We start from the raw sequence: 26,106 nt of genomic DNA on the forward strand, positions 1-26,106 counted from the left end.
CTGGCCTGTAAAGAGAAGGACCTGGTGTACGTTGGGCAACAATAGTTTTGTTAGACCTTCACACTGCATCTGCATTCTACCATTTTGTCCTTTTCATACAAAAGTTAAAATAGTCAAATATCAAGTCTCCCAGGAAGTCAGGTTTTGACCAACATTGTTCCTGTCATTACAAATTCCTCAATCTTGGTTTCAGAAGTGAGCTTCCCACCCCCACCACAGCTTTTCCCACCTACTTTTTATCATCATGGAATGAGGCCTCTAAGCACCCTCTTACAGGTCCATCTCTCCCTCTCCTCTACCTTGCTCCAAACTGCTTTAAATCCCTGGGTGCTCTGCAAAGTTACTAAGAGCAATTCTTGCTTTCTCTTCCACCCTAAATACAATTATACTTCTAAAAGGAAAAAACAGCCCAGGGAATCCCCAGAGAGGATTGCTGCACTCTTCCCCTTGTAATGAAGCTTAATAATGAAATGCCCTGCACTCCAATTAGTAAGAAATGCTCATTTTCTCCAGTTGAACACCCACTATAGATATATCTAATTTGTTTCCATGTTCTCATGTCTCTCCTCCATCAAGTTTGCCTCTAAAGGTTATGATGTGTTGATGCCTTCCTGGTCAGGTCCTGGCAGGACAGCCTGCGGGTGGTAACAGTGCTTTCTACAATCTTGGAGCCCCAGCCTGACCATCCCTGACTGACAACACGCACACGCACACGCTCACACACACACACACACAAACTATATGCATATGCTGTCTCTCCCAGGCTTTTTATGAGCTGTCTGCAACATGGAAGAAAAGGGAAGAGAGAAATGGCACTTAGAAAAATTAATGAAAAAGAACAATAGTGAAAGAAAAAAATGAGGGGATGGGTATTGCCTATTCCTCAACGAAAGAAATGTTCTCTGAAACAGAGTGACCCAAAGCAGGAACTTCTTACTGGTGGGCCCCTTTGGGACTTAGGCCCCTCAAAGGCCTTGGAGCACTGGCTTCTTTCCCTTCGTCAGGACTGGCAGTGTGACTGGCACCAATTCTTGAGACAGTCTGAAGGGTGCCAATGGCAGCACAGAGGAGCCACTGTGCTCAGTGAACTTTGGCAGGATGCCTCCCCAGGGCAACCTCAACTCAGTGGCCAGCCCACATCTCTGCCTTCTGATCTATATGGAAAGTGAGGACACAGCCCCTTCTAAAAATCTGATTCCTCAGATGAAGGCCCCCACCCCCAGGACCACAACTATGGCCTAGCCATGGTTGGGGAGGGTTGGGCAGGCCCTCATCCACTGACTCCCTGACTCCCAGGTACTCAGAGGTTTCACTCTCTTGAGAAGCAGAACTGGCCACACCCAGGCTAAGGTTCCCCAGAGTCCCCCATCCTCAAGTCACACATGTGCATCTTCTCTTTTAGCAAGACTCAGGGCTCAGACAGGGTACAGAGCCTGTCCTACAGTTTCTATGACTGTGCCCGGGTCTCCTCATTGGGGAAAATGCCTCCCAGTCAGCCCCTAACTTCTAAGGACTCTCCTCTCAACTGCCAGAGATGAGCATATGTGATTTTCCTGAAGCTCTGCAAGACCCTTTGCCTCTTTTCTGTCTGGTCCTATTTTCTCCTGACCTTTACAGTTGCTAAGCAGTCTCTACAGCTGACTTGTGCTCTCCCAGTGCCCCTCCTGCCAGCCCCACCTCCTCCAAACCCCTGTAAACAAGCCCCTGCCCTGCCTCCCTGAGGCTCACAATCTGTGCTCCTGCCAGTCAGTCACAAGGGGGGTTTAACTCACTTCAAGCTGGCAGCCCTACAGAGTAGAACTAACTGCCCCCCTCAAGCGGTGGTTGGGTGCCAAGCGAGCGTGTGCTTGAGCATCCCAAGGTGCTCTTGTTTTCTAGGCACCCCACGGTGGTCTGTGACAGACGCAGGGATGGCGGAATCCTTTGCCAGCCAGAGTTGGCATCTCATTCTACCTCTGAAATCTGCCACCAGCCTCTAGGGCCGAAGACCCTCCAAGAAGAAGAGGCCCTGCAAGACAAAGACCTGAGGCCCCCCAGCCTGGCCTCCCAGACCAACACAGACCCACATTAAAATCAACACTCCGTGAACACACAAAACTGACAGGGCAGAGGGGGAGCACACATCAGATACAAAGATCAGGCTCTCAGGAGACGCGGCTTGTTGGTCTCCCATGTTAGCTCCAAGCGACTAAGCGCAGGGTGGGAAATAATGCCACTGCGGTGGCAAAAGCTCCCGCCTGGGCTCCGGGTTCGGCAGCCTTTTCAAGGGGAAGATGCCTCTGCCTGGAAAAAAATGCAAGCATTGTGTGGGGACCATTAATGCATGCGCCTCTGCACATTCCTTCAAGAAGCAGGAGCACACCAGTCCCTGAGCCCCCAGTGATTGTACAGGCCTGGAACACACTGCACATGCCACCTGGCCCTTTCCCCCAGGCCCCCAACTCTGTGAGTGGTGGGAAGGGGCCCGCCAAACACCCTGGCTTCATTGTGCCCCAGAAAGAGGGGACTAATTACTAGCCTACACTCTGGAGCGCCCAGGGAGAAAACAGAGGCCAGTGGGGTGGAGAGGGTGGGAAATTGGGGGTGGGGGGGGCAGGCAGTGAAAGAAGGGAGAGAGAAAGCCACAGGATACATTTCAAAGTTTCTCTAGCAATTTGGGGGTGGGGAAAGAAAGCCTGGTCCTGACGTGAAATCATACAGAGGTCAGGGCTGGGTCTCCCACCCTTGTGAGAAAGTGGTGAATCAGGGACGGTTTATCAAACGATCATTTTTTTCTTTTGAAACTGGGAGGCAGCAGCTTGGACAATTCTGCAGATGTGCTTGATGAGTTAGGGACAAAAATGGCCCTTCTCTGCCCCCCCTCCTCTCCTCCCTCTATAAGGGCTCCCATCGGGGGTTGCTTCTCCCTCCACTGCCTCCCAGGCCCTCCCCTCCCTTCTTCAGTGGTCAGCTGAGACCCCCACCCACTGCTTGCTTTTGTACTCTTGGCCTTTGGACATACTGACAGGCCTTTATGAGACCCCAATCAAGACCCCCATGTCACAGGTACCTAGTAGAGACACCAGACCTTTTCAAACAAGGGACAACAAGGAAAATCGGCTAGCCCATTGTCTCCCCTCTGTGCTAAGTGAGATGAAAGGGGCCTGCAGCCCCCTCCCCACAGCCCGCCTGCCAATCACCTCTAGTTATTAAGGTCACAATGTGTAAATTCTTTTGACCTGCACCTAATCAAAGATTCACCGGCCCTTTCAAATCCGAATGAGGAGGAGGGGAGAGATTCCCTCCCATAAACCCAGAAAACTCTCCCTCAATAAAATTTCTCTCTCTGATTCCTTCTTTGCTTCCCATCTCCACCCCCTCGCTTCTCCTCACTCCGCCCTCTTCACCACTAGCTTCAAACACAAATGACAAACCATGTGGAATTACTACCCCCCCAAATCAGAGAAGGACTTGAAAGTTTTTATTTAATTCTCTCTAAAGAAAAGGTTTTCGACAGGCATAGCTGCCCCAGCAAGCCCAGAACCTGGGCAGCCCCTCTGGCTCTAATGCCAAATCTCCCCAAATGGCAATGCAGCCAGTGGCTTTTTTCTCACTCCTAAGTCATTCTCTCTTGCTTTACCCTGGATAACACTATACATGGATTAAACAACTGTGATTCATGATATTCCCTCACTTTCTCACTTAGCATCTCTAGCTCAGTTGCTGACACTCCAAATCCTATCTGATAATGAGTGGTTTTGTGAGCTGAGGGGAAAAAAGTTACCAAACCCAAAGTAGGCAACCCTCAAGGAAAGAAATTAATTACCATAGGGTAGAACAATAGAGAACAGAACAAGAGCCAGAGGAAAGAACTCGAGAAAAAGCAAGTTTGTTACAGTTTGAAAACAAAATGTTTAAATCAAGCAAGGAGAATAAATACTTGCAAATCTCCACGCATGCACATCAGGGCTATGCACTGTCACCTTATCTTCAGCATTTATCAATTACAATAGTGAGGAGGAATGACAACCAAGGCTGTGATAAATTAATTTATGTAAATTGCCCCCAAAATACTCATTCTGGTTGGTGCTCCACTCTTCTCTTGGCTCCTAGTTTTCCTCTTTCCTCTTGGATTGTACCTTTGCCTCTCTGTTTCTCCTGTCCTACTCTTTTTATTTCTCTCTGAGTTTTCCTTTGGTGCTAATCCCTCACATTATTTCAACTGTTGTCTCCATGCCAATGCCTTCCACATCTCAACCCCATATCTGAGCTCCAGGCCACCAATCATGGCTGCCTCTGGCCATTGCCACCTGACTATCCCATAGAAAACAACTCAGTCTTCTCAAAACCAGGGCCCACTCCATCATCACGCTCATAAAGGTACCCATCCTGCTCTCTTCCCTCTCTCCTCCACATGGCAGTTGTAACTGCCTACTGATTTTTTCCTACATGGTTCTCCTGAATCCAAGGCCATCTTCCCACTGTCCCTAGGAGTCCAACCCTTACTGCTAACAAAGTGTACTCATGGAAAAGTATCCAAACTACCTCAGTCTCTCCCCCTCAAAGTATCCTATGCACTATGCCACCAAAACATTCTTTAAATTGCTTTAACCTGGTCAAAAACAACCCATGGCTCCCTATTTTCCTCAGGTTAAAGTCAAACTCTATGCTTCAAAACCCTCTAAAACTGGGCACCAAACTCCCCCTCCAGCCAGCCAAACTTGTCTGCTCTGAACCCCCAAACATAACTTGTGTTTCCTCATCCCTTTTTATACCTTTGCTCACACCAGTCCCTTTGCCTGAAGTTCCCTTCTGCAGTTTAAATAGGGACATTCTGTAAGTCTCACTTCAAATTCCACGTCACCCTGATTTAATAAGAAGGCTACTGCTTTCCTCCAATATCCTGTCACTAACACCAACAGTTAATAGAACTCACACTGTGTATATACTGGAATAAACTGTTGTTTGAGTGCATGCATTGTTTCCCCAACTGTACTATAAGCTCCTGGATGGTAAAAATTATCTCCTGTGCCTCATCCTCCCCATGTGATCTTGCACACAGCAGCATTCAACGCATCTGTAAGACAGGCACTCAGAGATATACATTATAAAGAGAAATGTTTCTGAGTTCATATTTTCTTTTTTTTTTAATTCCAGTATTTTTACTTATTTCTTTCCCCCGAAAAGGTCCCAACCATGAAACCATGTTTAATGTTGCAAAAGTAAATGTAAGAAAGGATCGTTTGGGGGTGATGGAAATGTTCTATAGCTACATTGTGGTCATGGTTGCACAACTCTGGAAATTTGCTAAAAATCAAGGAATTGTACATTTAAAATAGGTGAATTTTATGGTATGCAAATCATACTTCAACAAAGCTGTTTAAAATTTAAAAATAAAGCCAGCTGCAAAAGCAAACAAAAACAATAAAATGAAATAGTAAATGTAAGTCAATACATCATTAATTTAAATAATTAGGTAAGAAAAAAAGGAGATATTCTCTCCATAGTTGCCTAATGCTGCCCTACGGCAAATGTCAGAATCCTGCCAACTACACCAATTGTCGAGCTCTTTTACCTGCCCATAATCCTGCTGACTGGACCAATTGTGGTGCTAGGGCTGGGGCTGGAGCTCACAGACCCCTCAAGCCCGTTCACAGACCCTTCACATGTCAAGCTGGGTCCCCAGACCCTCCACATGCAGGTCTATGAGCTAGGTAACTGGCAAAGAGGTCCTTGGAAGCCATAGGTTGGAAAACGTGGTTGGGCAGAGTGGCATCCACCCGAGGCAATTGCCAGCAAAGCTGCAGCACTGTGCATGCATACCAACTCCACCCACACACACACACAATTTGTTTACTGAACCACCCCCAGCCAGCCCTGAGGCGATGGGAGCCTGATTAAATTATTTTATTTTCCCAACACCTAATGTTGCCAGCAAAGCTGCAGCACTGTGCATGCATACCAACTCCACCCACACACACACACAATTTGTTTACTGAACCACCCCAGCCAGCCCTGAGGCGATGGGAGCCTGATTAAATTATTTTATTTTCCCAACACCTAATATCAAAATAGACATTTAAATGTAATTTATATTTTTTTTCAAATTATCAAATAAACTCATAAAAAATTAAAATACAAAAAAGTAATAGAAAATAAATGTCAACAGAAATCCACCATATAAGAAATAATCCTGAGGAAATATTTAAGTAAACTATCATACTATTTTGTGACCTTTTTCCATTGAACAATGTTATGACATCTTCTGCGGTCAATAAATACACAGCTATATCATCCTTTTAATGGCTACATAGTATTATATTGAGTGAATGTACTGTATAACCAGACCCCTAGTAATGAATATTTGTCTTTTATTGTTAAGTCTTTGTACATATATCTTGCAATACTTGTCTGGTTATCGCCTTAGGATAAATCCCTAGAAGTGAAATTTATGTGTCAAAAGATTTTCATGTTTTTATTTTGATACTCATTAATGCAATTTTAAAACTTTAACTTTTCCTCTCCTTATTCTTGGACCCATCCTTATCACCCTGCAAAGAAGAATTTTCCTGGCCAAAGACTTCTAACAAGTGGGAGAATCCTCCAGACAATCTGTATTTTTTTCTATTAATTTTTTTAAAAATTCTCAACCACAGCTCACCTGGGTAGTAGTCAGGGTCAAACTGGCAGGGAAAGGAGAATGCTTCAAACGCATTAACCCATTTGTCCCTCTCTCTTTGCCAAATGTTATAAATCTCACCATCATGCCCAGCTGACCCCTCTCTTGGATCATGTACCATAGGACCCCACCCCAATCACTCATTTGGTCTCCTCCCATTTAGGCACAGGCGGAAAGAGACCCAGGCTTGGCCAGGATGATTGCTTCAGCTGCAGCAAGGCAGAAAATAGCAGGAGAAAGAACAACATCATGCAAGAGTCAAGTCCTCAGGAGAAAGTGAGACAGTGGGTCATGTGCTCTGACTGGTCCCTCTGTAGCCCCTAGGCCATGGTGCAGCAAGGGTGTGGTGAGGTGCATGTGCTAAGCGATGGCTGATTAGGTCTGGACAGCATCCTACAGGGACACTGTGCTCCTGACACTCCAGAGTTCTGACCAAGCACTACAGGACTGACCCTGGGCAAGACTCAAGCTAATTTCTCTTTCAAAATTCCTCAATCAGTAATGAAGGGAGGGAGGGACACTCTTGATGGCCACAGGCAGAAAGGGGTACATTTCACTTTACCCCATGCATCTCAACTTTTCCTTCTCCCAATACACATCACATGAGCGATGAAGCCCCACATAAGAGAGGAAAAGAAGCCCCACAATTAGGCAGTGGTCTCTACTACTTGGGCATGTTTATACTCAAAAAGCTCTCCCTCCACACTGCCTCCTAACCTCTTTTTTTGTTTTCCTGTCTAGTTCAGCAGCTAGAAAGAAGCCGGTCTGAAGCTTCTCACCTGCTGATCACTTGCTATGCCAGCATAATGAAAGTGGTGGCCATACCCTGCCTATCCTCACCTCCAGCCTCACCAAAGCACCCAGAAGCAACATAGACAAGTGTCTCCATCCTGCAAACAGAAAGTCACATCTCTCTAGATGGGGCAGATGAAGCATGGCAAATCAAGAGAGGAAAAAGGCCTGGTGGCTTCGCATTCTGCTTCATCAAGCCTACCCTCTGATGTCAAGAGGATCAGAGAAAGCATAAGATAAAGAGCCTTGGCTTTAACACCTCCTAAAAGCTCCTGCCTTCAACATACATGCCATTCAGTCTGAACATGGAGGCTCCAGTCCACAGGACAAGTGTACACATTTTCTAAAGCACACCGACTTTAGATGGGTCTATTTTCCAGCCTGCTGTGAAACTCAAAATACTACGCCATGACCATCATGGCCATTGTTCTAAAAGCCAAATTATGGCTTTGCTGCAGGAAGAAGCAGAGGAGGAGGCAGCAGGGCAAGCTGAGCACGGCCAGAGACAGGTCTGAACATGAGTACATGGATAAGATGGTAGGGGAGGGCCACAGCAAAATATGATTTAAAATTATTTTAATCTCCTAAAAGATTCTCTGTCGTTACTTAAAATTCTCTTCTGCAAATTAAGACCCTGCTGAAGATTTGTGATGTTATCACATCCCAACTGGCACCCCACCTGTCCCCCCTATACTTTTTTGTGCCCATTCATGTTTTTAATTTGCATTGCAAACTATGAAAAAGGAAAGCTTCTGCAGAAAGCAATTTCCTGGGCCAGCAACTCCTGGACTAATATTCCCTTTACAATTACCACAGCTTCTTCAGGCACGTACTCACCTCCCTTCTCCCTACTCCTCCTGCCCTTGTCAGCACCTCAGGCCTAAGCCAAGCCTATCTGGCAGGGTACCATGAACCAAGTTATGCACTATCCCCTATGAAAATGTCCTAGCCAGAGAGAGGAGCAAGCTTGGAAAGGAGGCAAGGATCTTGGGTAATCAGCTTAATAGGGCACCTCAGAGGCATAGGAGTTTCTTCTGCAGCACGGCACACAAGTACAAACTCTTATACAAGACAGGAAATAAAACCCCTGCTCCCAAAAGCTCACAATCTGAAACTTCTAAAGAGACCTGTTCTAGAAACTGCTAGAGAGGCACAGGGATTAGCAGATATCCAATCCAGTTAGAGATCTTTTAGTACTGGTCTGAAGGAAGAGCCAAATATATTTGTTGGGTTGCTGAAGCATAAATGTATCTTTTATAGTCAGCATACACAGAAATTCTAGTCAGCACAGCAAAATTCAGAATCAACACAAACCTTTATGATTCATAGCATCTTTACAGCCAGTTTCCCATATCAATAGTGTCAACATATTCCACTGCTGGTGGTACAAATGGATGCCTATTCTTTCTTGATGGTGTGAGGAAAATGTTCTAGCTCTTGGGTCCCAAGCTCCTAACTGCCAAATGGAACTACTACAATGGTGAAACTCACTGAGACTCACTGATACAGAGAAACTGTCATGGGCAGCAAAATTCCCTTTCCTGGGCCTTTAGCCCATGACCAAGTAGAGTCATGTGTGTCTGTCCTGAACTCAGAGAAAGGAAGCAGTATAATTGCCACCATGGATTACAACCTGGAGGTCCCAGGAACCCAGGACTCTGGCAAATGGAAGAGGGGAGGGAGAGAGGGAGCATTTTTTTTTAAAAAAATTGGTTCAAAAGGAAAAGCAAAGCAAGGAACTTAAGACTTGACTCCAGACTGAGATACTGACATCTGCCTCACATGGCCTGAGAGCCACCTATGGAGTGATTCTTCTACCTCTGATATGATCCCCCAACACAAAACATACTGATTCAGCCACAACCCCATTTTTGCCTTTTTCACTCATTCCCACTATAAACTCCACCCTAGCCCCAGTTTACTTACAAGGGTAAGCTCCAGTGGCTCAAAAAACTAAAAGCACAGAGCTTTCATGAAGATCCCTCTTTTGACTGATCTGAGTGTTACAGCTAACAGGTGGGGAAATCTTCTTAAATATACAAGAATTATCATGACAAGGCCACTGGAATGGATCAGTGCCATAAGTCAGACAGGGCTAGAAGTTTCCGCTTCACCATCAGGTTCCTCTTTAGCCTTGACAGATCAAACCCCAAGCCGAAGCAAGCTACAGAGATCAGTTCAGTCTCTGAGCCAAAGGTCTTCACAGTGAGGGACCAAAGCTGCCCTGGCTGGGCCTCAGCCAGCCTGTGTCCCAGATTAATCACCACCAGGCAGGGTCTGGACACCAGCCTGCAATCTGAGCCTGAGCAGCACCTGCAGAGAGGGGTCACCCTGGCACCTCCCTCACGCCCCATGAGCAGGACCCCAGGGCATGAGGGTATCCACCTGTTGACAAGGTTACCTGGCACAGAAGGACAAGACATTCAGCCATCTTCACCCCTGTAGATAAGTCATGGATGGTTTGAATGGCTCAGTGAAGGAAGGAGGAAAGATGTGATAGCTAGGTAACAAAGTCAAGGCTCGATGAGAAGGAAAATTCTCAGTCTCTGAACTGAAAGAGAAAAAGGTCCTAATGCCCCGCCCATCATTGCCTATACAAGAAATCTTGCTAGAGACCAGCAGTAGGTGAACTAAGCCCTCAGAGGTTGTGAACTAATGAGATACTTCATGTGTGTTTGTCACACATTCTTGTCATCTACAGATCAACAGGCTGCTGATGAGGAGAGAGACCAGAGCAGGGATGTCTTTTCAAAACATCCCCAAGTACTACCAGATATTCCTGTATGATAGGAAGCCTGGAAACAAGTTCACTCCTTGAAGGTATAGGGTAGCTTCCTCTTAATGCCAAGACCTGGGAGAACAGTTTCCTCAAATAATCTCCTAAATCAGCAAGCTATTTCCAACACAGGCATGCTTAGAGCTAGCGACCTACAAGTATGGTGTATGGTGTATATATGCACTTTATGACCCAAGGACCCTATTATATTATAAATTCTTCTCAGATGGTAATCTCTTTTATTTGTTACTTCTCCAAAAGTGAATGGAGTAGAAGGAAGTATTCATGAGGCTAAAAAAACAATAATCAAGGGTTCGGATCCCACATACAGACCGGTTCCCGCTCACTGGCTGAGCGAGGGGCGGGCGCAGCACCGAGGGTTGCGATCCCATTGCCGGTCCTGGTCTGGTACAGGCGCGACACTGAGGGTTGCAGTCCGTTGCCAGACACGAAAAAAGACAAAAAGGAAAAAAAAAAACAATAATCAAAAGGAGATAGATAAGCATAAGAACTGTCCCAGGCCTTAACATGATATGAGAAGCCACTAGGATGGACTGCACCCTTTCCCACATGCCCCATGGCCCAAGGGAAGGAAGGGTGGGAAGGGTGGTAGGGGTCAGAGTCAGAATGAAGTGTGTGTTCCTTGAAGGGCAGAGAAAAGCATAGGTCAGATAAGAGGAGAAAGAGCTCCTACACAGCACCTTCATTTGAGGAGTAACACCCACATCCTGACTGTTACATCTCATACCTCCAAAGCTCCATCTCCAGGAATTCCCTTTGAACCTCCGGCTACAATCCAGAGTTAGGATAGAGCAGTGGCTACAATTACACACTTGCTTGGGGAGGGGGGCAGGTGCTGCATGTGACAGGCCATGAAAGGTCTCTGCCTATAAAACTGACTGGAAAACAAACCCCTAATTTAAATGTTAATGAAAGTGCTGTGGAGACATCAGAGGCTTCCCGGCTGCTCAGAGAACAGCTACACCAGCCACAGAATTTATGGCTCCCCTTCACCCTCCCGCCTTCCTCTCTGCCTCATCACCCACTGAAGTTTAAAGAGTAAAAAAAAAAAAAAAACTAATTTTAACATTAACTCCACGCTTCCACCTTGGGATGTGATTGTTAAATTATCTGTCAGCAGAACAATGATCAAAGGTGGAAAAACATAGGCACATTGCGCACACATCCCAGGAAAATCAGCAGCAGCTAAGGCAGGAAAATTCCCTTTTCTCTCCCTGATGAGTGAGGAGAATAAATAGTGGGAGGAAGAGGAAGAAGCCTGATACCTCCAGTGTGCTCCCATGGCTCTCTCCAGCCCTCACTTACCACACCGTACTACCCTTTCCACTCGTTCATCTCTCCCATCAGGATATGCCACCTAGTTCACTGCTGCCTCCCTAGTGACTAGAACACAGTAATGCTTAAGCACTATCTGTGAGAGAAAGAGATTGAGGAGTAGAGAGAGAGGGAGGAGGGAGTAGAGGAGGAAGGAAGGGAGAAAGAAAGAGAGACAGAGACAGAGAAAAAAAGAATTTAAATACTGAGACTGAGGAATGGAAATGCATCTGAGGGGGCAGAGACTTCATGCATCAACTCTGTATCCACAGCATCTGGCTTTCTGCAGCAATCTCTGTTTCTATTTGTAGTGTTTTATTTAAGTTGGTTCTTAACAAGTGAGCCAACCGTGCTGGCCAGGGAAAGAGGTGCTCCCACAAATGGGTTCTGGGCCAGCCAGGGCTGGGAGGGTGCTGGTCTCAGGCCAGCAGCTCAGCACATGAGCCTCCCTGTGCCCATCCTGCCCTGAGTAATGGCAGAAATCCAGGGTTTTGAAGAATTGAAACTCACCCCTGTGGTATTTGGTCCTTGCTCCTGATGGATATGATCACCTGAGAAGCTTGGATTTGTACCAGCAATGAACTCTAGGATGGAGGGCACTGCACTGAAATTTACCAGGACCTGACTCTAATTCAATGGCATCCTCACACTGATCCCTTTCCAATTTTAGCTCATTTTGAGCTAAAATTGCTAGGTAATGCTAGGCCCACCTAGCATTACCCAGAGCTTCCATCTTTCTCCAGGTGTCATGACGCCCCTTCCAGCCATGCTAGTCCCTGGCCCAACCATGGTGTCTTTTTGCCTCTGATTCTTTCATGCAGGGGCACCACATGCAGGAAGCTCCCTCCTGTTCTCTGCAGTGTGGCAAAGGAAGACACTGAGCCACTCTTTGCCTAGCTCTTCAGATCTCCTTCTCCTAGACAGACCCCTGAGAAGGCTTCCCGAACTGTACCCCTGACCCTGGGAAGGGAGAACAGAGAGATTCCCAAGTCAGCCATGGTCTACACCATGAGGAGGAGCAGACACAATGTGAAGCTCTACAAAGTCATCCATCTGAGTCTTTCTTCAGGTTATCAAGGTTATTAATCCCCTTCACACCCAGATATCTATTGCCAACCAGAAAAAGGAAAAACTCAGAGGCACAATCTTTACTTTTGATTCTTCTTCCCCTAAAAGCATGAGTGAATTATGAAGCCCAGGGCCAAAGGATTGCTGCACCACTGGGAACCAAAAGAATCCAAGTTGAAAGTTGGCTGCCTCTTTTTTCCAATTTTTCAAACCTCTCTGTCAGAGAAAACTCCAGATGCAATTACCTCTCACTAAAGAAAGATGTATTTCAACAGACTGGTGAATATGCGTCTACCATATACACAACACAGTAAACCCAGTAGCCACTGGGAACAAACACCCTGCTCTCCCAGAAACCGACCCCCTTACCAAACAGTACACAGTGACTGCTTTCCTTCCAGACTCTCCCTCACCTTTGGGGGAAATGAAGCAAGAAGGGGCAGCTCCTGCATCAAAACCCCCAGAGGCCCCAACTCACTTTACAAATTTGAATTGGTACACTTCGTGCAGACTTGGACTAATACCCCCAAAAACAAACAGGCCACCACAGCAAGCAAAGTTACACAAAATTATATTGTGTACTTAATAACACAGCTAAGTCAAGTTTCTACACCTATACCACTCATATATTTCCCTAATGACAGAAGCAGGAGAGAAGGGATTAAAACCCAAGTGTCCTGGGAAGCCTTCCTGACCACACTCACTCACACGATAGCAAGTGTTGTTCAGAGATGGAGAAAGAGTTTCGTTGAGCACCTTCTTTTTCTTGGAGGGCAAAAAATATAGTGTCTGCAGAGGAAGGAGGAGTGGTAGGCTCCTCTCCTTTCCCTATCCAGGCAAACAGGGCAGGAAGGTCTACAGACTCATTTCATCATTGCTGGCTTGGAGAGGACCTGAAAACTGAAGCTCCATATGCAATTCACACTCCCAGAATGGCACAAGCATTCATAGCCGCCTGAGTGAGCCCAGGCCTCTATCATATGCTGCCTTCCCCCAACCCTCCCTATCTCAACTCTGGCCTCCAGTAAGAGAACACTCCTAGGTCCCCACAGAACCTTTCAAGAGCCACAGCTACCATCGAAGATGCTGATGAATAAGGCCTAGAAATGACCTAGAGGCCTACCTTGCGGCCCTCCCTCAGTACACAGGACATGATAACAGGCTATAGACCTGAGCACAAACTGCTGCCTCTTCCGCCCCATCCCACATGTGGCCCTGCACTGATCTTCCCTGGGCCTCAATTTCTCCCTCTGCCTGGAAGAGAATGACACTCCCACTCCCCCCCCACCCCACCCACCAAACCCCCAATCAGAGACAGCCTAGTTTAAGGCACTTAGTATAGTATGGCAACCATTACAGTTAGGTACCCATCTTATCCCACCCCTGAATAAGATCCTTGGGGAAGCTGCAACATAGCAAGTGTTCAGTAAATACATAGAGAGTGAGGTGAGAAGGGAATGAGGAAGGAAGAGACAGAAAGTAGAAGGGAATGAAAGTAAGTCTTTAACAGTACTGTATTTCCTTGCTCTTGAGTATTTACCAACTTCATTCAACTGGAAATAATTTTTAAATGGCAATAAAACATACTATGTATTTTTTTTTTAAATCTGCTTTTCTGTGTTAATGCTGGGAAAGGGCTCAGAATTCAGTGTGACATCAGGAAGCTGTACCTCTGAGACCAGCTGGGCTGAACGCCTTCCTGCCCACAGTTACACTTAGGTGCATGCCCTTCCTGTGCCATCTCAACCTGTCTTTTCACTCATCCAACAGCTCCAGTGGGGAACTCCTCTACAGGAGGAGAGCTTCATTTGTAAGTCATGAATCTTAAAAGCAGGATTGTTGGTGTCAAAATAAGAAGATGGGTAGGGGGTACACAGGAGCCAGAGGAAAAAGTCCTTCCTGCCACTTTCTTTTCGAGCCTACTGGTTTTCCCTGTTTTTTGAGTATCCAAACATGGCTCTAAGTACATAACTGGTATTAAACATCATACTCCATGACCGTTCATGAATGATGAACTTAAAGTCATGGAAGGAAGGAAAGGGCATATATGGACACAGCACAGAATACCTGCTTTCTCTCAGTCATGAACACCACAAATTTAAGCCTGGGGCTTGAGGTTTCATGTTTCCTACTCTAAGTGCCTGAGTATACACAGAAGAAAAGGAGGTAGAAAAGCCCCAGCATCAAAGATAAATAAGATGGATAGATCTGACATTATTTTAAAAAGAAGAAAGATTAATTGAGAAAAGAGCTGTGCTACATCTCCTAACTGTCCAGGCTCCTTCTAAACATATAAGGGAGCAACAAGGGGTGAGATATTGTCAGGTAAACCAGGAGGACCTGCCCTAGAGGACAGCTGCTGCCCTCATGTTCTTCATGAGGGGTCCAGCATCACCTCACATTAGTGACACTGACAACCACACTCAACAGTTATGGTGGCAGGAAGGGGAACAGAAGGCAGCCACTAAGGACAGAGACATTACAGGGGGAAAAGAAGAGGACGAGAGATTCCTACTGAGTCTCCACCTCACAAAGACTGCAGAAGAGCAGTGTAACTGTTGGTCTGGCACAGAGCAAAGGACTAATAAATGTCAGCTGCTAGAGTAGTGGCAGTCATGGAGCTGTAGTAATACTAGAAAGCCAGGTCCTTCCCCAAAGCCAGTCTCTCAAGCTGTGGCCAAAAACCCCAAACTCATTTTACTATGATCTCAAATGCTTCTTAATGATGAGGGCAGACTCTGTTTTCAACCTCTTTTATTGACAACATCTTCAATAGGTGCTGTGCTCCACTCTGTTAAGAGGTAGCCTAACACATTCCAGAGGAGGTGGCTGGAGTAGAGGAATGCAGGGATGGGGTGTGAAGGAGAGCCTGCCTGTGCTCTTTGGCCTTGGTCCATATGCCGGAAGTATGGTCCACATGCCAGAAGCATGGTCCATATGGACCATTTCCAGCTCTAAAAAGCTTCCCTCTACCACCAACCCCAGCCCAGTCTCCTGAAGCCAGCAGAAGTCCACAACAAACCACTAAGACAGAGTCACCATCACACCTGTCACTTCCCACAGGCTGTCCCACCTTCCTTCAATCCTTACACATATCTAGCCCACATCCCCCCAAGCCTAGCTAATTGGTTTTCAAAAGGGCAGCATTAGGAAGAAACTAAGGAGGAGACAAAGCTCAATGGCTCCATTTTCCACCCTCCGCTCCCACGCACTTAGTCTCTCCACTCCCTGCTGGTCTTTCCTTCCCTCTTTCCTAGGATTGCTAGAATGATTTGTTCTGAACAGCGACAGGTTTATAGGTTAGCCGACACCTCCGCTCTGTGGAATTTTAATTAACTTCTCCCATCGTCAATATGCTAAAGAACGGGGTCTCCATTCTCTAGGGTCAGCAACGTGTTTCAGGTCCTGCTATATCAGCCGTCAAATTGAAGAATTAATGACGTGGCTAATCGGCTCTAATTCTTAGGGAGAAAAAAATTTGAAAGGGAGCTGTGGAAGGGAGCAGGAGGAGGGGTGCAGACTCCGTGGGTTGAGGAGAAAGAGTCTGAAAGGGGTGAAGCAAAAGTGGGATCAACTCTCTCATAAAACAAGTGGCTGACTTAAAGCCAGAGTTGGAGGGTAGCAGCCCTACAGCTTTCCCATTTCCATTTGGGTGGGGAGTGAGGGAGAAGGAAGTGGAAAAGCCCTGAGGTAAACATTATGACAGAACAGATATAGGAGAGTCCGTGTACCCTGCTAGAGAGGAGAGAGGCTCTGCCTCAGTTCAAGAGGGCCTAGAAAGCAGTAGTGTGCAAAGCCCACTTGTTCACAGGCAAAGCTAGAAAAATACAAGTCAGGCCAAAGGTTAGTGTAAAGCTATCATCAAAAATTTCACAATTTTGGGGCCGGCCCGGTGGCGCACTGCTACAGTGCGCCGCTTGGGAGTGCAGCGGTGCTCCCTATGGTGACTTCACTTTAAAATGTAACACAATTTCATGGGCCGGCCCAGTGGCACACTGCTACAGTGCACTGCTTGGGAGTACGGTGGCGCTTCCGCCGAGGGTTTGGATCCCACATACAGACCGGCCGCTCACTGGCTGAGCGAGGTACGGCTGCAGCACCGAGGGTTGCGATCCCGTTGCCGGTCCCGGTCCGGTATGGGCGCGACACTGAGGGTTGAGATCCGTTGCCGGACACGAAAAAAGACAAAAAAAGGAAAAAAAAAATGTAACACAATTTCAGAATTTCTTTTAGCTTGCACACTTATTTATTGTTCATAAGAGAGCAATGCCAAGACATGTGCAAGATTGCCTCACTTATTTATGTTATTGTCTCAGTTCCAGCTTTCTAGCTCAACCCTTTGCCTAATAACAATCTACAGAGGCCCAGTTGGATACAGGCCTCAAGACTCTCCTCAAGTCTGACTCAAGTCTGTAAGGGATACTCCAGAGGACATTTTCGAAGGGGAACAAGTGAGAGATGTGAGTTGTGAGAGGAGGCTGGCTGGTGCTGTCACCTCCCAGGGAAGCGGAGAGGCCTCTGCTTTAGGTTCAACCCCAGAGAGCATCTGCTCCAGATGGGATGCCCCTAGAAACAGCTGGACTCTTAGTTACATTTTAATATAGTATCTTTTCCTTAACATTTCTGGCGTTAGATGCTTAGGAAATTAGCCCCTAGACTCAACCCCATGCAAATATTAAATGCCTAAAAACCTTAAGTCTCTGGAGGATTTTAAAATCTCTAAGAGAGTGGCTCAAAGCAATCTAGAATATACAGGTGGAATATTTTCTAGCTGACCTCACCTAGTAAAATAAAAGCATTATACTGGACAAAACTATATCTAAAAACATCTCCCTTACCTGAGTAATGGGCTGATAGCAATGGACCAGACTCGGTCTTCAGTCTGGATGGTGTGTAAGCACTGCCCCAGCCGGCCTGAGGCCAAAGGCCATACCTAGAAACAGGAGAGGAGATGCTCTCATTGGCATTGACTGGGATTAGAGGGGAGCAAAGGTACAAGAGGTTGGGTGTTCCTAGGGGATGGGGAAATGGAGAATCCTTTCTGTCCTGCATACACAGAACTCAGGGTATTAGCAGGGGCCTCTAGCTTCTGGCTCACCTACCACCCAGCTAGACCCTAGCTCCCAGTCCTAACCACCCTCTTTTACTTCCACTCAAGAGCTCTTACTTAACCAGCCAATTTTATAACAGGAGTCAGAAGTTTCACATTCCTTGACTGAGAAGTGGGTAGATAGGGCTTGCTTCTCTAGCAAGCCCTATGTAAGCAAGCCCTATGTTTGTGGATTTTCCTTTCTCTTATCTCTCACCAAGATTTTACTTTGGGAAAGGAGGAAGAGGAAGACCAAGGTACAGTGTGGAGGTATAGCAATAGAATTAGAGAGAGGAGTAAAAAGAAAGATGCAAGGGAAGGAAAGAACAGCAGAAAAGAGACTTCAAAGCAGGAAGGTGGTGTGTTGTTGTTTGTTTGTTGATAATGCCCAGGGTCCAGTCCTATTCATGTCAGCAGGGAATTTAGCACCTTGTGTCACCAAAAGAAGCAGAAAAGCTTAACCCTTTTAAGCCTCCATATCTCCTACAGGTTAAAAATATTGCTTGGAGCACATTATCTGGTCCCTATCAGTCAGGAATGTACATTAGCAGCCACTCTGGGCTTAACTCTAATCAACACTCACCGAGCCCTCTCAGCAGTGCATTTAGAAATCTCCCATTAAGCACAAGGCTCCCCCCTCACCTTACCTTACCCCACATGACACACACAGGGACGTAAGCTTCTAACCAAACAGAAATGAAACCTCAGACATAGAGGGCTGTCCCTAGAGAGCAGCCACAGAGGGATCCCTAGGCAGCCAGATGGATCAATGACCTCTCAAGGTCCCTGAAGTGCTATAAGGGGAACACACAAAACTCAGGCAGGACCTTAGATGGAAGAACTTTAAGGACACATTCCTTGAGTTTAAAGGGTAGATGATGGAGTGGGGGTGGTCCTGCCTTTAGGGTCACATGATATCTCTTCCCTAAAAGAGGAGAAAGTGTTTCTTAGAGTTTTTGTGTGTGTGATGAGGGAGGGGGTTGGGGTGACTGTGTGAGTAACTTTTCCCAGTACAGGGAAAAGAAAATAAATGTAAAAAGAAGATCCTGAAAACAGCAGAAAACAAAGGTACATACCACAACTTTTCCTGGAGTGTCATGATTCTGGCTCACTCCTTGGGCTCTAGAGTCAGCCCCCTTTGGCAGTAACTAGATACACTTCTAATGCCCTCTTTTAGACAGCCCCGGTTTGGAAGAGAGCTTTGCCTTATTCCTAATGTAAATTCCTTGGGAGGCAGGTTCTTGCTTGGGAGGTAGGGAGACACTAAGGACTCTGATTACAAAATCTATGGGGACAGCCTTGGCCTGAATTCACTAGTGCCCTCCATGAAAAGAGCTGGTGGATTCCTAGATTTTGCAAACCACAGAATAAGGTTCCTGATCTCCAGGACTGGCTCAGGAAGCATGCAGCCAATTCCGAACATGATCTTGGGAAAGTGGCCCTCCTGGCCTGCCCCAGCAACACACTATCCTCCAGATACATGAGTGTCCTGGTACCTGAGGGACAGTAGTTGGCAACGATATGCTCTTATTTTACCCTTGATGGCCAGATTCAAAACAGACTCATCCCTGGAAAAGACTCAGTGGAAGTGGACATTTACACAGTCCTTTTAAAAAGAAGATTGGTGATATGTATCAAGACCTTAAAATGACCAAAGCCTTTGACTCAGTAATTCTACTGCTGACAATCTATCCTAAGAAAATAATCATAAAACAAAGAAAAGCCTAAACGGTAAAATATCCCCTACAGCCTTCAGTTGCAAAAAAAAAGCATGCATAGGCTTTGGAGTCTAACCAATCTGGGTTTGAATCCTAGTTGTTACTTATTCTCTTTGACCTTAGGGATGTTTCATAACTCCTTAGCTTTAGTTTCCTCATACATCAAATGGGAAATAATGCCTCTCTCTCTCAGGGTTGTAGTGTCAAAAAGTGAAGATAAGTGTAAAGCACCTGGCATAATTAGAGTATTTGGCAGGTATTAGGCATTCAATAATAAAGGTTCTTATTGCTACAGGAAAAAACTGTATAGAAACATCCACCAAAAGGAAAAATGGTAAGTTATGGTAAGTCATTAAAAACTACATGAATAGTCAATAATATAATGGAAAACCTTATAAAATAAAGTAGATACAGAGGGTATACTGGGTATCCAAAATACATTGAAAGTAAAACTATGCGGGGAAAAATTTACCCTAAAGGATAAAATGAGAATATGAATAAATATAAAGTGCTTAGCACAGTGCCTGGTTACATTCTATATTTTTATAAAACAAATAAACCTATGCTTTAAAAAATGACTAAAAAGAATAAAAAAACAACCAGCTCAAATATTCTCTCCTTAGTAAAGTCTACCCTTCCAAGCCAAATGTGATCTCTCCATCCTCTGAACTTTCTGGCCCTTTCCCTAGAGCCTTATACTTCACACTCCTGGCTACTTCTGATCAGCTTCATAGGCAGGTGCACATATGTCTTAAGGATAGAGGCTGTATCTTCCTCACCTTTGAAGAGCACAAGTGCCTCGTGCACCAAGTCTCACATACTGTAGGTACTTGTAAGAATGAATAAAAAAACAGAGCAATAAAGGAGGAAATGGAAGAATGGTCAGTACCATCCCAGGCCCACCAAGAACATAAGCTACCATCCGTTCACATCTCAGGATGAAGCCAGCCCCACTAAAGCCCAGAGAGGCAATCCAAGCCAAATCACAGTAAATCTGAAACTGGGGTTGGGGGGAGGGAAAAGAAGAGGGCTCTAGGGCAGGTCCTAGCTCAGAAGTCTTGCAAAGAGAATGTTTTGGTTCCCTTCACGCCATAAAGTAAATCTCTCTTTCTTAAAACAGTGCATATTTAGGGAACTCCCCAAAAAACTGGCTAAAGGTGTTTACAGGCAAACATCACTGTAAGTTCTTACGCAGGTTCAGGTGTATTAGAAGCCTGTGGTAGCAGCTGTAGAATTGCAGATGCCACTAAAAAGAAATGGGGAGTTGGTTATAAAAGACAAACTGTGAGAAATGTGGAAATGGGCCAGGAAGAGAATGGTACTTGGATGCAAAGACAATAACAGAAAGAGGGGAAATCCAAGATTGCAACCAGAAAGCCAGAAAAGATGAGTTGGCAGGGAGATCATCAGGCAGCCTCAAAACAGCAGACCAGTTTTCAGGAGTTGAAGAAGAACCAGAGAGGAGAGTTCTGTCACTTACCTAAAAGAAATCATCAAAAAAAAAGAGGGTGAACTGTGACGACAACTTTAGAAATAAAAAGTTATCTATCTTAAATCTTAAAAAAAAATCTAAGCCACTAAATAGGGATGAATCAGTACTTAAACATGAAACTCACCCAATACCTCAAGTAAAATTACTGTTATTCTTCAACTGTAAGCAGTCGATACCTCTGATCTGTGGTCATAAAGCTTAGTTTTATACTGCTCTGGGTGTCAGACCACAGAGAAAGGGATAAAAGAAAGAGATGTCACTAAAAAGGAGGAACAAGGGGAAGACTGAAGTCACAACAGGAAGATGCCAGAATGAGACAGGAATATCTAGGTCACACACCCACCAAAGCTTTCTATGCAAATTGACTTTTGAGCAATACAGCAAGTTAAGGCCAGTATCTTTGCTAGGAATAGAACAAAGGCAATGACCAATCAGAAACCTGAAGTAAGTGTGGTGTAGGGAAATGGGAAGCAAGTGACAGGAAATTCAGTTTCCATCTTGGTTCAAAAAATTTGCTGTACTTTTCTCAGGCTTCCTAGCACGGTGGGCATTCTCTCTGATAGAATAAAAAGTGTAAGGCAGAAAACAGCAAAGGGAAGAGAGACATCCATAAGTAGAGGGAACATATTTAGTCCTATTTTTTACATAAATTAGCAACATTTCTACATGAAGGAGTATCACCAGAGAGTACATGGAGTCAGAAAAGTTCTGAGTAAAGAATGTAACTTTTCTCTCCTGAATCCTTTCTTCCTATGTGTCTTAGAGGTCCATTTGCTGACATCAACAAGCATTTTGCTCCAGTTGGCACTATGGAGCCTCCAGATGCTGGAAATAGGAAAGCAAGACACTACTGGGCCTGCCACACCACCAACTGAATTGTCAGCAAAGTTCCCACAGCAGCCCCAAAGGACCAGGCCTACGTATGCCCTGGCTAGGGCTGCTGGACACAAGCATGGAGAAAGAATTTCTTCTCCATCTCATGGGTGGAGCCTATTTGACCCAGGCATGAACAAGCTGAGTCCATAAAGCAAGGGTCTCACTATTTATCAGCTTCATTCTTTTATGCCTTGGTGGATGTCTGTGGACCAGGCAATTTGGCAATAACACAACAACGCCCTTCTCTCAACATCTCTATTGCTTACTGACCACATCACTCTCCAGAGAAGCAGTAAAAACACATTTTAATTATCAACCTGATTGCTTATAAACAAGGTGGTGAAAAATTAACCTCTTTAAATAGAGAGCAAGCAAAAGGAGGGAGATTTTAAAATAAAATATTAGGGTCAGAACTCAACCCACAAACTTGAGGAAACTCAGCTCAGGGAGGAAAAGCTGGCCAGGCCCTCTGTTTTTGAGTTCACGCCACATTTCAAGTGAGTGGCAAGCTTCCCAGCCACTGTCCACTTCTTTGCCAGTCCAGCTGGCAGGGATACAGCCTGACATGGCAAGCTGAATGCCAGAGGCACATAAGTGAGTTCTTTATTGTGCCATCCCCCCCCCAACCCCCACCCAATGCTCTCAGCCAATCCTGGGACTCAAGGTCCTATCCACCCTCTCCCACCCCACTCCCTATAGACAGTATATAAGGGGGAGACCACCTCACCTTGGCCGTCCTGTCTCTGGAGCCACTCACAATGATGCCCCCTTTACAATCCACACAGTTCACCTCCTGTTCATGAGCTGAGTACTTGGCAGTGAAGGTGCTATGAACCTTATGAATGCCAATCTTCCCATCTCTAGAAGAGAAAGAAGAAGCACACCCCCAAGAACCAATTACTCTCCATGGGAAGAAGACAAGTCTACAGAAACAGCCCAAGTCTCCAATGACATCCATGTTTGCTAAATTTTAGACAATTAAGCCCAAGAAAGTGCTGAGCTTCTAGATCTCTTTACCTCTTCGGCATACTTGTAGCTGAACAGAACTGAGACAAAATAAATTTCCCCCTGGAGAGTATCAAAAACAGCTTCACTTTTTATTAAAGGCTCTTCCTGTTTTCCTTCTCCAGCTAACCCTATTAACTGCTTTTGGTAAATCTCTCTGCTTTAAATGGAAAAAAACCACTACCCCTTCTTCTCGTCTCCCTCCTCATCCTTTGGAGTCGAGACAGAAAAGTCAAAGGCAGGCAGAAGGTCCCTGAAGAACACGAAAAAAGAGGGTGGAAGGAGAAACCTACAGCACTTACCCTCCTGCACTGATAATATGTGAGTTGGCCAGCACGAAGTGGCAAACATCCTCATCATGCCCAGCAAAGACCCCCAGGGGCCGACGGTTCAAGCTGGCACCATCTGGGCGGAATTGGTAGGCTAGGATGAAATTAGCCTGGGATATGTACAAAGAATCATCCTCTAGCTGCATCCAAGGCATCTGACTAAAGAGATGGAAAAGAAAATTTAAGGATCATCAAGATACAGCATGAAAACACAACTCCAATCTTTGAAGAGGCTGACCAATCCCCAACTTAGCAAGGATAGCCGGCTAACAGTCTATACCTTAATCCCCTCCTTCAAAATTACCTACACCTCGGCTACCCTCAGAAAACTAGAGCAATTAAGCTTTGTAGTGACCTCATCTTCTCTGAATTTTCTAAAAGAGAGCCAGAATTAAAAGACCAACTAAATATCACTTTTAATTGGAGAATGCTTAATATTGGAATTACTGGCTACCTGGACTCTTGTAGGTAGGTGAAGCTTTCAAAATTCAATGGTTAAGGGGTGGAGAAGGACACAAAGAAATCCTCCAGCCAGGTGAAGTAACTTTCATTCTGCATTCTCATTGATTTAAGTGTAAATGATAAGTTTCAAGGTTCCAAGTCTCCCATTCACACCTCTTTCTCAATAGATCAGTTAGAATATGAGGGAGCAGAGAAGAGTGAGCCCTGGGAAGCCCCATTCTCTTGTTCTACTGGAGCAAAGGAGCCATTTATAAGTGAAAGGAATAAAGCCATTTATGAAAAGATGCTAATGCACTGATTAAATATCTAGATCCTCACAAGGATGTCTACATTTCTGTACTGTTAGAGGGTAAGTGTGGAAATGGTAAAACAGCTCCAGAGCAGTCTGCTACAGTTCAGGAGCTAGAGAGTCAGCTCTCACAGACAACTGGTAATAGAAATCCACAAATACTTAAAGATTCCCTCTACAATCTTGCAGGAGGAGGAAAGGTTAGAAGCCGCAGGCCAGACTCATGGCATGGAGTGCACCTTAGGAAGAAAGAAGACTCTGCCAGATACTAGGCTCCCTGGTGGGGATTAATCCTCTTGCCTTTTCCAAGGTTGACAATCCCACCTGTCCTACTCTATGTAGGAGTCCTGGAACAGCCAGATCCCAAAAAAAGCTTAAGGACAGCTGATTCATCCCCATGTACAGAGACTCCATCTCCCAATGCCAAGCCTGCTTGAGCAAACTAGGCTGTGTTTCTTCCCCAGACTCTTTAATACAAGCGTCATGGGAATGTGGAAAAGTTCTGCAAATTGACTTGACGGGCCATTAAATGCAGTTTGGACTTTGTAGTAACTGCTCATAAGGTTTTTACAAGTGTGTGCATATATTATTGGAACATGTGTAGACTGTGTATAGATGCCTGCATTCTCACTCATTGTGCACATTCCTCTTCAACATCCCCTTGCATGAGTGTGTGGCACACTCAAGTCGGCAGCAAACAGAGGCAGTTGGAATTCATGTGTTTAGAGCCATCTGGTAAACAGCCATTTGCCTAGGACAAGAAACCAGGTTCATGCCAGGTGAACAGTGGAGAATCCCGGGGCAGCCTGGTAACTGTTCCATGTGTTTATTTACCAAACTACTTGAAACATCAGGGAGAAAACCTTGATAGAGAAATAAACTCTGGTATTAAAAGGCAAAAGCAGGAAGAAGAGGGTAACATCCCTCATCATAAAAATCCATCTTTCTCTCTTGTACTTTTTCTGCCATCACCATCACCACTGCCAGCACCACATCATTCATAGTCAGTGAAACCAGTGGAAACTGGACACAAGCAAAAGAGAAACATTCATCAGATGAAGAAGCCTGCCTGTGTCTATCAGCACAGGTATGGGTATCATCCTGGAATGAGGAATCATGATGTTCCGTATCCATTGCAGCCAATCAACACAGAGCACTTTTTTGGTAGGGAGTCAAATAATAACTATGAAATAATTTAGCATCATTGAAGCATAAAATTCATGGCATTAGCAGTGCCACAGCCATTATCTAAATTTTCTGGCATGTTTTCTAAGCTCTCCCTCCTGTAACATATATATCTAAAACATTAGATCCTATTTTGCCTTTTAATAAAGTAGAGGAGAGGCTAAAGGAAGCCAAGAGTGAAGAATTAACTCCCTTGAGTACAAGACTTAAAGAAAAAAATATATATATATATTTTTTAATTTTATTTTGTCGATATACAATGTGGTTGATTATTGTGAAACCTCCCATTACTGAAACCTCCCTCCCTCCTCCCTCTCTCCCCACCCACCCAACAATGTCCTTTCTGTTTGCTTGTCGTATCAACTTCCAGGAACTGTAGTTGTTATGTCTTCTCCCCCCCACACACCACTTTTGTGTGTGTGCGAATTTATTTATTGATTTTTAGCTCCCAACAATAAGTGAGAACATGTGATATTTCTCTTTCTGTGCCTGACTTGTTTCACTTAATATAATTCTCTCAAGGTCCATCCATGTTGTTGCAAATGGCAGTATTTCATTCCTTTTTATAGCTGACTGTATTCCATTGTGTAGATATACCACAATTTCCGTATCCACTCATCTGATGATGGACATTTGGGCTGGTTCCAATTCTTGGCTATTGTAAAGAGTGCTGCGATGAACATTGGATTTCTTTTCCTGCATATTCGCTATTGGAGAATAGAAATGCTACTGATTTTTGTGTGTTGATTTTGTATCCTGCTACTGTGCTGAAATCATTTATCAACTCTAAGAGTTTTTTTGCAGAGGCTTTAGGCTGTTTGATATACATAGGATCATGTTATCTGCAAACAGGGACAGTTTGACTTCATCTTTTCCAAACTGGATGCCCTTTATATCCTTCTCTTCTCTGATTGCTCTGGCTAGTACTTCCAACACTATGTTGAATAGGAGTGGTGAGAGTGGGCATCCTTGTCTGGTTCCTGTTCTTAAAGGAAAAGCTTTCAGCTTTTCCCCATTCAGGATGATATTGGC

General features: G+C 45.1%; 1 protein-coding gene across 1 annotated transcript in view; it reads right to left on the minus strand.

Moving 5' to 3' along the window:
• LOC103598085 (F-box/WD repeat-containing protein 4) overlaps positions 1-23,297 on the minus strand; it is a gene marked incomplete at its 5' end in the record, with an annotated part of 56,614 nt that extends 33,317 nt beyond the window's left edge. Inside the window, 3 exons of the mRNA XM_008582007.1 lie at positions 17,468-17,562; positions 22,532-22,664; positions 23,112-23,297. Of these exons, the coding sequence (XP_008580229.1) occupies positions 17,468-17,562; positions 22,532-22,664; positions 23,112-23,297 (414 nt within the window). The remainder of the gene's footprint in view (positions 1-17,467; positions 17,563-22,531; positions 22,665-23,111) is intronic.
• Between the last annotated feature and the right edge of the window lie 2,809 nt (positions 23,298-26,106).

Source organism: Galeopterus variegatus, unplaced genomic scaffold, assembly GCF_000696425.1.
Source record: "Galeopterus variegatus unplaced genomic scaffold, G_variegatus-3.0.2 Scaffold2501, whole genome shotgun sequence".
Taxonomy (NCBI): domain Eukaryota; kingdom Metazoa; phylum Chordata; class Mammalia; order Dermoptera; family Cynocephalidae; genus Galeopterus; species Galeopterus variegatus.